This window comes from Etheostoma cragini, chromosome 20, assembly GCF_013103735.1.
Source record: "Etheostoma cragini isolate CJK2018 chromosome 20, CSU_Ecrag_1.0, whole genome shotgun sequence".
Classification (NCBI taxonomy): Eukaryota; Metazoa; Chordata; class Actinopteri; order Perciformes; family Percidae; genus Etheostoma; species Etheostoma cragini.
This window is the reverse complement of record NC_048426.1, coordinates 22,148,696-22,164,997: the sequence shown is the minus strand read 5'-3', so window position 1 is coordinate 22,164,997 and position 16,302 is coordinate 22,148,696. Positions and strand designations below refer to the sequence as shown.

Sequence of the window (16,302 nt, the reverse complement as noted above, 5' to 3'; positions counted from 1 at the left end):
TGTGTGTGTGTGTGTGTGTGTGTGTGTGTGTGTGTGTGTGTGTGTGTGTGTGTGTGTGTGTGTGTGTGTGCAGTGTTTTTAACTCTAAAGCTTCCTCCTCAACACATCTCTCCTCTCTGTCTCTGCTTTTCTTCCAGATCCACATCATTGACTTTGATGATGAGAATAACATCATTAATAAGAATGTCCTTCTGCACCAAGCTGGGGAGATATGGCACATTGGCGCCAGTCCTGCAGATAAGGCTGTGCTCACCACCTGCTATAACAAAAGTGAGTCCCACTGTTCCCTGCCTTTTTATGCAGCAAGTCTCTCTTGTTTTTTCTTTTTCAATTTTCTCTTTGTCTCTTTTTTTTTGCATATACTTTCTTCCTAGTCTTTTCTTCTTTCTGTTTGTTTCCTCCCTCTGGTGACCTCATGCAGTCTAGCTGCGAATCGTAACATGTAATTGGTCTTTAACTGGTGATCAATAACAGCCAGTCTGTCTTCACAGGTCTGACAGCAGCAAGTGTGTTACAAATCATGTTCAGACACTGATAGAATCAATACTCATGTGTGGACATGACGACCCACATGAGGGATAAGAACAGCGGCTGCAAAGTCACTGTCAGGCAGAAGGAAATCTTTGAAGGTGACATGTACAGTACGTCATCGGGGCTTTTATGTAAGAGTCTCTTTTTATAACTTCACAAAGGTTTTCTGCGCTACACTTATACAGAATTGTTAGAAGAGAAAGAAGCTGCAGAAGCACAAAAGAGGGCCAGTAGTAATGCCTTTGCGATGTGTAAATTCCAAGTAATTTTGTACACAAGTACTTTTCCTTGAATACAGTATTCTAATACTCCTTCCACCTCTGATAACTACATAAGCAAAAGCAAAGTTGCATTTCAAATTGAGTTCAATAATCGCTAATTAGCTTTATCATGACTGTGCCACAGTGTCAAGTTATCTGTTTTTTTATCAGTGAATCCCTTAAACTTGAAAAAAAATGTAGGATGACCACAGAGGACACGGTGACAACTCAACTCCTTCTCCAGGTTTATGTAAATTTCATTGAAATATACGAGATTGTACATAGGGAAGTAGGTTGAAAACCTATTAAATAGAAAAAAAGAAACTGAAAACATAGGACAGGGCACAGGACTCCCCTCTTGTGTGATTATTTTACTATAATAAAATAAAAAAAAAACAACTTAAAATGGCACTATATACTTGTCTTAACAGACAGTGACCTGAAAACATTAGCATAAAACCCCAAGGAGGTCATCAGATTCTAATTTTGCTGAATACAGATTATTGCAGGGAAGATATAATAATAATAATACATATGAATAATAATAATCCATTTATTTTATATAGCACTTTAAAAGGTACTCAAGGGCACTTTATAAGGTCAACGGGAAACACAATAACAATAACTGATTGGTAAAAACAATAACAACTAATACAACAACGAGATGGATATTAAAAGCCATGATGAGCTTTCATCCTGCCTACTTCCAACCAATGAGGAAGAATATGGGAATAAACTAAAATCACATTATTGTTGACCAAATACATACATTTTGATATTGTAGGGTTGAGTTGGTGCCTCCAAAAAAATACTTACACAATGAGATTTTTGAAAAATAATTATCATTAATATGTTAAACTTCTGGGACAGGATGTAGTCACTATATCTGTGCCTCCCCCCCCTCCACCACCATCCTTCCTTCCTCCCGTTCTTTTCTTTTTTTTCTCCCTCCGTCTCTCGCTCTCTGTCAGCTGAGTTCTACATGCTTGAGTTCACAGGATGAGAGCCACTCTGGACCGGGCTGAAGCTCAGACGGCCCACTACGCACTGCTGCGCCCACCACACACACAAATATATACGTATAAACACACATACACATGTGCATTCAACGCTTCCATACCGCCTCCCTTTGGCGCTCTAATATGTGAGCAAGAAAAGGCTTTTGTTCAAGATGATTGCTTGCCCACTTACTCCAAGTGCAAGGTTGTCTAAAACCACTCAAGAGCCTGTGGACTCGCACCACGTTGCTTTTTAATTTGACAAATGGGCCTAACGTCAGTGTTTCGTAGCCCATCGCCTGCCCACACACTGTCAATATCTACACCAAAAAGAAATTGGGCTCTTTGCTCTTTCTGTTTTCTCTCTCTCTCTCTCTCTCTCTCTTCATGATTGGTTATGGCCTTCAGCCTCAAACTTTTAGTCCAATTACTGTATCAATTCTACATTTACTCCACTAGTTCCAATTAGCAGCTCTGGATCTGGTGTGGATGTGCCAAAATAACTCATTTGTGATGTGTACTAGTGGGAAAGTGTATCCACGTCACCAAATTAGCACCCACAACACGCACGCACACACACACACACACACACACACACACACACACACACACACACACACACACACCCACACACCCACACACCCACAGAACAATCTGTGAATGACTGTGTCTGTTATACCCCTCCAGCCAGTGACAGCAGGGTGGTGTCCTGTGCGGCAGTATGGCGAATGCCCTCTGATTGGGAGACAGGAAGCCATGAGTCACCTGACGACTCCGCCCACAACCCCCAAACCTTGGAGCTGCTCTGTCACCTAGATGACAGCGCCCACATCAACACTGTCTGGTAGGTGTTGCTGGGAAACAGCCGCACTCACAGTACAATTGATGCAAATGCAATTATTCATTGGATCCACAATTGTCTCCTATGCGTATTTGTAGGCTGGGATATGGTTCATATCTGTGTGGACTACAGGACACCTAATTACTCATGGGGTCCAAATTAACTACAGACAGAAGCCTGAAAGGCCAATTGTAATAGAAGATTCAGATTTGACTATTGGAATATTGGGATACATCTTACATGTTGTATTTTCCAGGTATGTAAGGCTCTATTGGATTTAAATGATTTCATTTTCAGATTTTTGGTGGTTCTATACAATACAATAAACAGAGAATGATGTTTAATACAGTATGTATATTCTAAAAAGCCGTGGAAGAGACTTTACTGGTTGATTTGTCTGCCACAAACAAAGAAACAAACAACCTACTACAGGCAGTTTTAGACAAGATTTTTCTTACATCATGCGATTAGAAATAGAGCCATTAAGAAACTATACAGTGAGCACTGAAAAACACTAGGGCACAGATGGGCATGTTCTACTGAAACTGAAGTAGCCCACACTCTCTTAGACTTCTCTTCTCTTTCTCTTATCTCTCTTTCCTTCCCAGTGTTTTTTCCTCCATATGAGTGTTTTTATTTTTTTTTGGCCCAGACTATTGACTGGCCCAATTGTACTCTCGGCCCAATCTTTTTGTTTTACAGTTGGAGCTCCTGTGTGCAATGCCTTGCTATTACTCACACCTATATGCGAATGATAATCAATGGTCATTCCCCTTTTTTAGTCCACTGTTCATTGGCTGCCTCATGATTGCGATCATTTTTAGAGGTGCCAATCAGTTAGCATGAATCACTCTGTAGCAGGTGCCTGTGAGGAAGAGATTAAGATGGAGAGGGAGTGAAGAAGGAAGAGAGGGATAGATGGAAAAAAGAGCACAAAAGACAACAGAGATTGCAATAGTGCATCTTGATGTGCGTTTTGTGCTTGTGTGTGAGAAGAAGAGGGTTTTGTCTGTATGGGGTGTGCACACATCTATGTGTACTCTGGGTGTGTGTGTGTGTGTGTGTGTGTGTCTGTGTGTCTGTGTGTCTGTGTGTATGTGTGTGTGTCAAAGGGCAGGTCAAGCAAGGCTGCTGGGTAAAGATTGATGGCTGTGAGCACCAACATCTTAACACCCGGAGAGCTGTAACCCTCACAAGGGCACCGTGTGTGTGTGTGTGTGTGTGTGTGTGTGTGTGTGTGTGTGTGTGTGTGTGTGTGTGTGTGTGTGTGTGTGTGTGTGTGTGTGTGTGTGTGTGTGTGTGTGTGTGTGTGTGTGTGTGTGTGTGTGCGTGCGCGTGTGTGCGCGTGTGTGCGTGGTGGGAGGAGTGTGCATTTGGTGCTGTGAAGCCAGTAGTCTATGTTGTTCACTATTGGCTCCTCTAGATGGATGGCTTTGGTCTGCTGCCCACCTCCTCCATCTCTCTGACACACACACACACACACACACACACACTTACACTTATCCCCACTCACTCTGATAATACTGGCAGCTTGCACCAGCCTGTGTACAGTATGTGTGCGTGTTTGTGTGTGTAAGCAGACAAAGAGTAAAGAGATTGGAGTTCGTACTCTTATGAGGCTTTGTTTGTTTCATCTATCACTGTGTGTGTGTGTGTGTGTGTGTGTGTGTGTGTTCACCTGCCCAACTGTGAATGTTTGCGTCCCCTGTAGCCTGTCTGCCTGTGTGTAGCCTGCATCCTTTGTGTGTGTTATCCGGTAGCTGGTGTCCCTCCACTCCCACTAACAATAATACGTTTTCCTTCCTTCACATCCCCTCATTGTTTGGGTGGGCAAACATTTGAGCCTCTGTCCTGTTGTGAAGCATCCTTTGAATGGAAATATTGGCAAAATACACCCCAAAAGAAAAGGCTAAAAATAGCTAGGGAATAATCTCCGTTGTATTGTTGCTTATGTGCACCATAGCTGTGTTTTTACCTTCTTTTTCTTCTTCATTTTCTTCTTCTTCTCACATTTGGTTTCGATTGGTTTGAACGAATCAATTCCCGTGGAGCCATTTGAGCCAATCAGGGACCTGGGGGGAATAGTGAAGCGCAAAAAACATGGTAGATTTTCTGAAGAGGGGTGTGACAGGAGGGGGTAGAAAGTGTTTGTGAATGTGATTGTGCACACGCATGAATGCAATCATGTGTATTATAGTGTGATTATTTCAAGTAAAAAGACTCCAAGCCTTTTGTGTGTTTGTGTGTGTGTGTGTGTGTATGTGTGTGTGTGTGTGTGTGTGTGAGAGAGAGAGAGTGAGCGATATGGGGGGGCTATCAGTTGATTTATAGTTTATATATTTATATAAACCGTACAATACTGCAGTATTGTAGTATACAGCAGTGTCCTCTTATCAGAAGTGCAAATAGTATTTTATCTTAAATGACTAAAAATAGAATAAATATTAAAGAAATGCTTTTTTTAAGGCCACATGGTTAAATGTAAGTAATTTATGTAAAACGTAATAACTAGTGCTTTTAAATGATTAAAATATTCAATCGTGATTAATCGCATTCATGTCATAGTTAACTTGCAATTAATCACCATTAATCACATTCTTTATCTATTCCAAATGTCTCTTGATTTCTTTTTGTCACATTATTTTTTTCTCATTTAAATGCTCTTCTCAACATGGAAAAGTGGATCGTTTTGTGCAAAATAACCTTAATAATAATCAAATAATGAGCAAATCGGGGGGGAATTGGCATCAGCTGTGTGCTTGGCCTTCAGGGGGTATTTCAAACTGGCCGTGCTGATGATGGCAGAAACCTCGGTCAGACCCAGGCTCTTTGGAGGCGGTGTCTGACGACCGGTTGGGATTAGAATGAAGAGTTTGTTTGTAGTAGTTCTTTGTAGCATAGCAGGGCACTGTGGGAGTTACAAGGCACAGCAGGACGTAGCTGGGCACCGCAGAGAGTAGCAGGATGTATTTGTGAGGACTACGGTTACCTGCTCCTCAGATCTCTGCAGGGTTAATCCAGACAGCTAGCTAGACTATCTTTCAATATGACTTTTCTAAACGACTTGCACGACTAAAACAACTTTTGCAGCGGCACCGTCGCTCCGTCCAGCGCTTAGCTCCGCCCGGGACGATGTGATTGGTTTAAAGAAATGCCAATAAATCAGAGCACGTTTTCCTCCCATCCCGGAATGCTGTGTGGACTAACCAGACCCTCCTCCACAGCGCGGTGGGGGAAGGGCTGGCAATTCATGGTTACATTTAACGTAACAAAGCTTTATGGAGTAAGACCCAAAAGTCCCTGCACTGTTAATCCGAGTATTAAGCGGAATTATATATTGACTATTGATTTGTTTAACTCTTTCACAGTTTTTTTCAAATCAATAAATCCAACCTCTTTCAATTTAAAGACAATGATCAGTTGTGTTAAATAATCATGATTTTAATTTTGACCAATTTAATCAAGATTAAGAAGTTTTTTCCTATAGTTGATTGGCCTTACCCAGGCACGCACACACACACACACACACACACACACACACACACGTGTTTGTGTTGGCTTTGTATATAAAGGGCTTGGATTAAACTCATATGGATGCAAAGCACAGCAGGGAACGGTAACAATCTCATGAGCAGGAGCCATAGAGAGCGACGAAGAGAGAGACACTGCATCTGCGTCCCAGACATGGATATATGGGGCTGTAAAACCTCCATAGCTCTCCCCGACAGTATTTACATACCATTCCAGTAGACAGTGTGCCAGCTTGTTGCAGAGCTCAAGGTCAAATGCATGTAACTTATATTCTTTAATAAGAGAAGAAGGCAAACTGAGATGCTGAACATCTTACTGTCTCTGCCTCTCCCTCTTCCTCTCTCCTTTGTGTAAATTAATTGATACTATAGGGAAGCATACAGTGTGTAAATCTCAAGTGGTGAGTATATTTTAATTGGGCCTATGGTGTGCTGATTTATGTGTTTGCTAGTGTATGCCCGTGAGAGAGAAAGAGAGGTTGTATCTGACGGGCTGCAGTCTCCAGCTATAAGTTGCCCCACTGAGCTATGTGTGCACATGAATTAATCACATTGTGGGCACAGACACTCGTTGGCAACTTTATGAGGTACACGGGTTCAACTGCTTGTTAACGCAAATATCCAAACAGCCAATCACGTGGCAGCAGCTCAATGCATTCAACAGACGATCTGCTGAAGTTCAAACCAAGCATCAGAGTACAAAAGAAAGGTGATTTCAGTGACATTGAATGTGGCATTGTTGGTGCTTTGAGTATTTCAGAAGCTGCTGTTCTACTGGGATTTTCCACGCACAACCTTCTCTTGGGTTCACTGAGAATGGTTCGGAAAAAGAGAAAATATTCAGTGAGTGGCAGTTATGTGTGTGTGAAAATTTCTTTTTTGAAGGCAGAAGTCAGAGGAGAATCGGCAGACCGATTTGAGCTGATAAAAGGAAACCGTGACTCAAATAAGCAGTTATCCCAACTGAGGTATGCAGAGGAGCTCTGAACAGAGTTGAAGCAGACGGGCTAGAGCAGCAGAAGACCACACCAGGAAACCAAGGCTTAGGGGGTGGCAGTATCTCAGTCCGGAGGGAGTTGGGTCGCTGGTTCAAGTCCCCGTATGGACCAAAGTACAGAGTATGGATTTGTAGCTGGAGAGAAGCCAGTTTACTTCCTGGGCGCTGCCAGGTGCTTTTGAGCAAGGCACTGTACCCCCCTAACCGCTAAGGGTGCTGGTCCTGCACTGGCAGCGCACTCTCTCCATTTGTGCATGAATAAGTCGTGTGTGTGTGTGTGTGTGTGTGTGTGTGTGTGTGTGTGCGTGTGTGCGTGTGTGCATGTGTGCGCGTGCGCATGCACACACAAGTGTTTCAGGTCTATGTGTAGTGATTTCTAACAAAAACGAGTGTTAATTGTAATTTATACTGTTTTATTAATCCCACGGGGATCAATAAAACAGTATAAATTATATAAATAAACAAATAAATTAGTAAGGCTTCAATTGGCGATAGGTGTCGATTTACTTCTGATATTCAGAGGGTGAGAAGAATGTCAGAACAACAGCATGGATCCATCCTGCCTTGTATCAACGGTTCAGGTAGTTTTACTTTTTTTGTTGTTTATTAACCGGTGGGAAATTTTCCTCACCATGTCATCCCTACTGTATATTAGGGGACAGGATTGGTATTTTTTTCAGTATTAGAGGACACACAAGTGGAGACCTCCACCACCACCAAAAAAAAATGAATGAAAACATGCGTGCATGCTCCTCAGGAGGGCAGTAAAAGCTACCCCTCAGCAGTTATGAAGTTATGGTCCTTATAAACACCCTTCCTCTCTCCCTCCTCTGGCTCCTTTCCTCATCTCATCCCCTCCCTCTCCATCTCCCTGCTCCACCTTTTTCTAATTGGACTATGCATATTTGAAACTTGGATTAAATCCAAAAGCAAACTTTAACTTTGTCTTCCCTCCCTTGCTCTGTCATTTCTTTTATCTCTGGCGAACACTCTCTTTCTAAAACACACACTCTGTCTCAGCCACTGGCGCTGTTGCTGCTGCTTCAGGTTGACAAATGAGTCCAAGAAACGGTAGTTGTCTAACAGATGAACTCCTTAAATAGATGGCATCATTTCGTAAACCTCTAATGACAGCAGCTTAAGAGCTGTGATGGGCTCAGACATCCAAACCTCCAGCCAGACCACGGCTGCACCTCTGTGACATTTCACATCCTTTAACCCAGATTATTTTCTTCTTCTTGAGCTGGGAAACCACACTAAATCAAACCCTTAACAAGCATGTAGCAGCTTTTCCAGGACAAGGTTATGTTTAGCTTATTGCCGGGTCTCTGACTGCACTGGCATATTGCTTTTAAAGTCGACAGGACTCAGAGTTAAAAGCACTGCTTTCTCACTTGGGTTGTGTCCTCTTGTAGTTGTGTCTCTGCCTACATTGCAGAGCTGCTATCCGAACCAAGAAGGTACGACAAAAAGAATCCAAGTGAACAAGGGAAGTAAAAAGCAACAGGTTGGGCTCCGGTATGTCAGGTCTGGTTAGGTCCCTGTGGCTTAGGCACAGAACACATATTTCAGGGAGAGCACACTGGAGGATAACAGCTCTAAGAAGCATGCAGTGAGGAATCAATACTCTGCAGAAAGTAGTATGCAGGTAGGAATCAAAGCCAAGTATGCAGGAAAAGCTTCCACTTCTTTAACACCACTGAGGCAACCCTGTATCCCACTGCTGTGTTTGAACACTAGATTGACAGAATTGGGCTGCTGGATTTGTCAATAAGTACTAAACGTGCAGAACTTAGTTGTATGCTATTGTCACTTTCTTTAGCAAATATTAAATAGCTGCTGCAGGTTATCTGAGCTCCATATAACTTTTACACCTATGACATGGTGCTCTTTGGATGCTTTTATCTAGGCCTTAGTGGTCTCCTAATACAGTATCTGAAGTCTCTTTTATATTGGCCTTGGTGGTCCCCTAATACTGTATCTGAAGTCTCTTTTATATAGACCATAGTGGTCCCCTAATACTGTATCTGAAGTCTCTTTTATATAGACCTTGGTGGTCCCCTAATACTGTATCTGAAGTCTCTTTTATATAGACCTTGGTGGTCCCCTAATACTGTATCTGAAGTCTCTTTTATATAGACCTTGGTGGTCCCCTAATACTGTATCTAAAGTCTCTTTTGTATAGTACTTGGTGGTCCCCTAATACTGTATCTAAAGTCTCTTTTGTATAGTCCTTGGTGGTCCCCTAATACTGTATCTGAAGTCTCTTTTATATCGACCTTAGTGGTCCCCTAATACTGTATCTGAAGTCTCTTTTATATCGACCTTAGTGGTCCCCTAATACTGTATCTGAAGTCTATTTTATATAGACCTTAGTGGTCCCCTAATACTGTATCTGAAGTCTCTTTTATATAGACCTTAGTGGTCCCCTAATACTGTATCTGAAGTCTCTTTTATATCGACCTTAGTGGTCCCCTAATACTATATCTGAAGTCTCTTTTATATAGACCTTGGTGGTCCCCTAAAGCTGTATCTGAAATCTCTTTTGTATAGTCCTTGGTGGTCCCCTAATACTGTATCTGAAGTCTCTTTTATATAGACCTTAGTGGTCCCTAATACTGTATCTGAAGTCTCTTTTATATAGACCTTGGTGGTCCCCTAATACTGTATCTGAAGTCTCTTTATATAGACCTTAGGGGTCCCTAATACTGTATCTGAAGTCTCTTTTATATAGACCTTAGTGGTCCCCTAATACTGTATGTGAAGTCTCTTTTATATAGACCTTGGTGGTCCCCTAATACTGTATCTGAGGTCTCTCTCCCAAAATTCAGCCTTTGTTCACACCTATCGCCATTTCTAGCCACTGAGGGACCATAGGCAGGATGGGGGAACTCATTTTAATATTAAAAAACCTCATGAAGTAACATTTTCATGCCATGGGACTTTTAAAGGACTTTCTTTAGGCAAACAAAGTAGCATGGCAAAACTGCTGGTTACAGAAGCTTGAAAGAAAGTGTGATAGAATTGTATAGTAACCAAGGAAATGTTCCACAGCGCCGAGGTGGAGGAAGGTCAGGCATGTGAAATGTGACCAACAACCTCCATTCCCAAAGTCTGCAGTATATCTGGATGAGCCTGTATGCATGGTTGACCAACATCTGTATTCTAATTGACTGTGACTTTGTACGTGTGTCTTTGTGTATTTACAGCGTGCTATGGGAGCCCATGGGGGATGGCAAGCGTGTGATTTCATTGGCTGATAACCACGCACTACTCTGGGACCTGCAGGAGAGTTCCACACAGGCCAAGGTAACACTCACACACACACACACACACACACACACACACACGCACACACACACACACACACACACACACACACACACACACACACACACACATATGCTGTATGCCACAGTACAGACACAGACACACACCTTATCACACAATAGCTAACTCATTATTTGATAACCACCATATCGTATTGGTGTTATCAGCGCACACATCCTCTCTCTGCGACAACAGAGTGTCCACTACTCATTCTGTCTCTCAGACCTACACACACACAGACACACACATACATACAGTATCTGGGCAGGTTTGTAAGATACAGCCACTTTAATGTTGTTCTGTTCAGCTCTCTCCCACTGTGATAGTAATAGTGTTGTGAATGAATGTTGTTAAATGTTTTCAATTGCTCTTTAATGTTTTATATAACACACTTTGGACTACTTTGTGTGCCTAATATATAATGTTGCCTTAATTAGAGATGGTCTGATACAATTTTTTGCTTCCTGATTCCGATGAACCTCAACTTGTGCATTGGCCGATACCGAGTACTGATCATATACCAATGTGTCAAATATTTGATAATGTTTTAACAGCTATATGCTACTATCCCTGTAGGGATGTGATATTTTGTGATTGCTATCATTGTTGTAAGGCCTGGCTTGGCAACTCTTTGTAAAGCATGAACAACAACAGACTGAGACAGAATGAATGTCTTAGAACTTTCTTTTATCATGCAGTTTGACAGTGAGTCATAACGGAAAAACAACATAAATAAAATACTAATACTTTTCTTCTGGGCTAGATTACGTGGTATCCTATCGGTGCATAAACTCCAGTACCTTACGATACAGATAGCAGCAGTTTAGGCGGTATCGGAGGCTTTTCCGATACAGGTTTTGAACATCTCTAGTTTCAGTAGTTCTTATCCTGTTACCTCTCCGTCAGCTCCGCAAAATGTTTAGCCTGTTTTTCAAATACTAGTTAGCTTTGTGGGATCAATGCTGGACGGTGATGCCATGTGGCAATGGATCGGTAAATCAACCTGCCAGTTTCCTGCCTAGTCTGTTAACCTGGGCTACGTTCTAAATTTTGACTAAATAAGAAAACGTGACTCTATCTTGTTATGTCCTGTCAACATTGTGTTATAAACACACCAGTCTTTTTTGTGTCTGTCATTAGGTTAATTTGACAGAGTTTCAATTCTTAAAATGCGATGAAGATGCAAGTGAGGAATGCACAATAGGGCCTTTTTCAGGTCCCAGTTTAATCCCTGAGGTTAGTTCTTGTGGTTTAATCGTTCCTCCAGCCCCCATTCTTCTAGGAAGGCTTTCCACACTATTTTGGAACCTGGCTACATGGTTGAAGTAAAAGTAAAAATGCCATAGTCTGAATTAAAATGCGTTAATACAAGTCAAAGCCCTGAATGTAAAAGTACAGAAGTATTATCTGTAAAATGTACTTAAATGATCAAGAGTAGAAGTACTCATGCCAAATGTCTTCTTTCAGAGTGTAGTTTTCATATGTTTTATATTATTGTGTTTTTATCACTTATCAATACATGTGAACAGCAATGCAATGTTTTAGATATAATAAGTATAGATACTATGTAGAGAAGGGGTAGATTAATTGCATATTGCTGCATCATTTTGTTGTTTCAGATGTTTTTATATAAAATCTTCATCTGAGCAGTACGTCTGTGTGTCAAATAAATGTAGTGAAGTAAAATGTAGAATATGTCCCTCTGAAATGTAGTGGAGTAGAAAGAAACAGGAAACAAGAAAGGGACAAACACAAGTGGTTGTTAGAGATCTGAGCACATTTTTCATTGCATTAGTGCTCAGTCCTGTCTTTATTCCTATGATGCAGAAATGCACAATAATGGCCTTTTAAAAGACAAAAAATAAATGGATCACTATGTAACCGATGTGTAAGTACTTTTAGTCAGTTTGCTTGTAGTTGTGTCCTTCCTAATGCAAGGTAAAGAGGCTCTTCACTGTAAATTCCCTGTCTCCAACCCGCCGGCTTTGCAATTAAAATGCCCATTATGTATTTAAAGGCTCGAGATAATGGTGTGTGTCAGGTGTGCATTTGTCTGAGAAAGAAGTAGCAGAGTAAGTGTGTGTGTGTGTGTGTGTGTGTGTGTGTGTGTGTGTGTGTGTGTGTGTGTGTGTGTGTGTCAGTAAGTTGACCCTTTTGAACAATCTGTAGTCAAAGTTTGGATAAGTGCGTTTCTCTCACTCTGTCTATGTGTGTCTGTTGCTGATGTTCCCCATTCATTGATTATTGATTATTCATTCACATTCACATCAGTCAAGGTTCAAATGACAATGATGGCTTTTATTTTGGGTCATTTAACATTGTCCCCGTTTTACAGAGAATGCTATGGTTTCAATTGATGACCAGTTGGAGCTGTCCATTGTATTGACATCATTGCCAGGCAGTTGGAGACACACTCAGCGTGATCTCCAAATTGTGGCGAGGTTCATCATGTTCCAGGATGACAAAAAAAAGTCTGCCATTTTAATTTCTGTTCCTTCAAAACATGGCCTATCCTCCAACTGTGCCTTGTTTATTTGAATATTAGCTTCAAGCTAGCGTTGTTCTATCTGTGTTGAGCGTTTACATTTTCCAACTCTGTTGGCAAATTGTAGTCAGGAAAGGTTTTTTAAGTGCTTTACAATGTATTTAAGCTATTAATCCATGCACACAGACCTTTCCACACTCTTGTTTTTCTAACTTTAACTGCAGTCTGTGTTTATTTGCTGCAACCACTAGCAGCAAATGCCTAATCTTTACAGACGCCAACTGTCTTTGTCCAGACTGCCTATGCGCTGTGATTAGCCTTTATCATTGAGCGATAATCATGCCAATTTGTGTTTTTGTTTTTGTTTTTTTTGTCAGAGCAAACATTGCATTGTTCCGTTCCACAGGAATATTACCAACCACACATTAACAACATTTACAGCGGAACATGTCATCCTGTCTGACAGGCTAAGTATGGCCGTGCTGCCGTATTTCAAAGCTAAAAAACCCATGAGGATAAATAGCTCCACCGTGTGTGTGCGTGTGTGTGAGCGTGTGTACGTATGTGTGTGTGTTTGTGTGTGTGTGTGTCCTGCGCGTCCTGTGCCATGACCCCACTGTGAGGTCGAGTAGGACCATGGAGGCGTGGCGGTTGCTGATTCTATCCCCTGCTCAGCTATTAAAGCTTGTACCAAGGGAGAAGAAGAGGTGCAAAGTAATAGGGAGAAAGTGGTATAATAAGAAAGGGCGGATGGAGAAACGGGGTGGCATAGAGGACCCGACTGATTGGAAAGATGGAGATTAGAAGGGAGAAAGAGGGAGATATGAGGAAGAGTGGGCTTGATGAGGAGAAAGGGAATGAAAAGAGGAGAAACAGCTTGGCAGCCAAGACAAATTCCTCCAGTGCTGATGAGAATGCTAATCTCCTTCCCTCTCTCCCTCCCTCCTTTCATCCCACTCTCTTCTCTCTTGTTCCCTCTATCTGTCAGAGGGTGATGTGTTCATCTCAAGCCGTGTCCAGCTGCAGTGGATGTGTGTGTGTGTGTGTGTGTCTCTCTCTCTCTCTCTCTCTCTCTCTCTCTCCTGGGCCTGGCCTAGATTTATTTGTGTGTGTTCAGTGTGGATGTTTGCGTGAATGTGTGTTTGCATAAATAAAAGAGGATCATGTGCATAAGCTTACTTGTGTGTTTGTGTGTGTGCGTTTGTGCGGGCGCACGTGCGTGCTGTCAAACCAGACCCCCGTGATGCCTTTGTCCGTGCGTGCGTGCGTGCGTGCGTGCGTATGTGCACATGTGTGTGGCTGCATGTGGATGGCTCATCAATTAGAATCGCTGGTGAAATTGAGTAAGAACATCTTCCCCGGCTCACAGCACACCCACACACCTTGTCCTGCACATCTGCTCACACACGCACACAAACACATGTGCGCACACACATACACACTCTTTTTTCCGAAAACTAGAGAAAGCATCAATGCATGGCAATTTGACAGATAGCTTTGCATTAGTGCCGCTTGCGTCCTAAATGAATGCGTCGCCTAGTGTTGTGTGTGCTGCCTTGTTAGGGCCCCTAATTTGGTTAGTGCTTTAATAAAGCTGGGAGTGTGGGATGCACGGCGCTCAAGCTTTGCTGTTGCACTACTTGGTTAACCGCACAGAGGAAGAGTCCTACGCCAAGCTTCCCACGGATCATGGAGTTTACAAAGCTGTTGTCCTGTCAAGAGGAAGTCAGAAATACACACTGCACTCACCGTTGTATCAGTTAGTTTCTCAACAAAACGTTCCACCATTGTTGTCATTCTGTCACAGTCTTCATCTGACCCTACTTTATACCCTGATGTCCTAACCTCATTCATCGGCTTGATTACATTTTGGAAAGCTTTAAGCTGAAGTATGATATGCATGAAGCAAAGTGTCAGACCTGTGTGTATACAGCTGTTCTGAATGCCTGCTGTCATGGAAACTTATTACGACTCGTCCCTTTTGGTGTGTTCAGAGGCACTTTTTGACCAACTTGGGGAGACAGTTCAGTCCAACTGCTCCCCCCGCCCCCCAAATTCTGACGTCAGAAAGAGGGTAGGGTAGGGGGTTGCAGACTTGGTTCTACCATCCAGCAAGCATTTCAATTGCGTCTTACTAACACCTTTAACTGTAAATTGTCGCGGACACACAGCCAGCGCTTCCACGGAATGCAAGATATGCAAGAAAGAAGCATATCAGAAATGTAAAGGTGTTTAAACATTCATTTCAATGCCTTTTAATCAAATGAGTTGCGGCATGTTTGATGATGGTGAACATTGGTACGCTCAGTAATCATAACCCGACATAAAAAAAAATGGAAGAAATAAGGAGGCAGTGATTTAATCATGCAAATCCATGGGAAAGTTATGTACGTTTGCATGAAGGCCACTTCACTTCCACTTTTTATCTGCCCCTCTTCTTTTGCCACCTCTCTTCAGCTCCTTTCTTTTCACTTGTTTCCTTTGTTTTCTTCTTTTACCCTCTTTGTTCGCCTTCCTTTTCATTCTATCTGCTTTTCTTTCTCAGTCTTCCTCCCTCCCTCCCTGCTGCTCGGCCTGTCTCTCTCTCCCTCTGTCCTCTCTAGCTGAAATAATGAGTGTGTACCAGGGAGCTGTGCGGTGACGGGGCGATCGATGATCCCTGCTCCAACAGGCAGAGACGGGGGAGAGAAAGAGGGAGAGGAATGGGAGAAGGAGAAAGATGAGGATAAAAACCTGCAGATAGTCAGAGAGCAGGGGGAAATGAAGCAGTGTGATGCTGCTTTTTAGAATTGTTAGATGCATCATAGTTTAAGGGAAAGATAATCATTTCCAAAGCCAGCCTGCTGAATTAATTGGATTCCATTTTAAAGTAGGCTGATTAAGTGATATGCTTTATAATTCAAAGTCCTGGAAGTGTTTTGACTTTGATTAATTTCACCTTCTTTGTTGCTCTGTGAAACATACGAAGCAGGTTTGATAAATATCCAGTGACAAGCATGTCGTCTTGTTTAAAAAGCCTTAAATGTTGCAATTTAACCCGGCTGCCTTTCAGCTAAACGGCTCCCATTTCTAGATCCCTGTGACGTTTTGTCAGTTAAATGTTTTGTTTTTTTTCTGTTGAAAACCTAAGAAATTACAATAACTTTAAATGATTTTCAACCAGCCTAAACAGGCCAGTTTGATTCAGCTTTTAACACTCATCCGTCTTAAATCCCCCAAGGACTCATCTTTGACTCGACAGTTGATCTATAAGTAACTCTGAGCTGAGCGATCTAGTGTATAGATCCCTGCCATGGGACCAAGGACAGCAAGGGGTCAATAGGCCTGCTG

General features: G+C 42.2%; 1 protein-coding gene across 1 annotated transcript in view; it reads left to right on the top strand.

Annotated features, from left to right (window-relative positions):
• Positions 1 to 16,302, top strand: part of eipr1 (EARP complex and GARP complex interacting protein 1) — a 46,921-nt gene that overhangs the window by 7,703 nt on the left and 22,916 nt on the right. Inside the window, exons 3-5 of the mRNA XM_034859165.1 lie at positions 138 to 270; positions 2,477 to 2,633; positions 10,367 to 10,466. Coding sequence (XP_034715056.1) covers positions 138 to 270; positions 2,477 to 2,633; positions 10,367 to 10,466 — 390 coding nt within the window. The remainder of the gene's footprint in view (positions 1 to 137; positions 271 to 2,476; positions 2,634 to 10,366; positions 10,467 to 16,302) is intronic.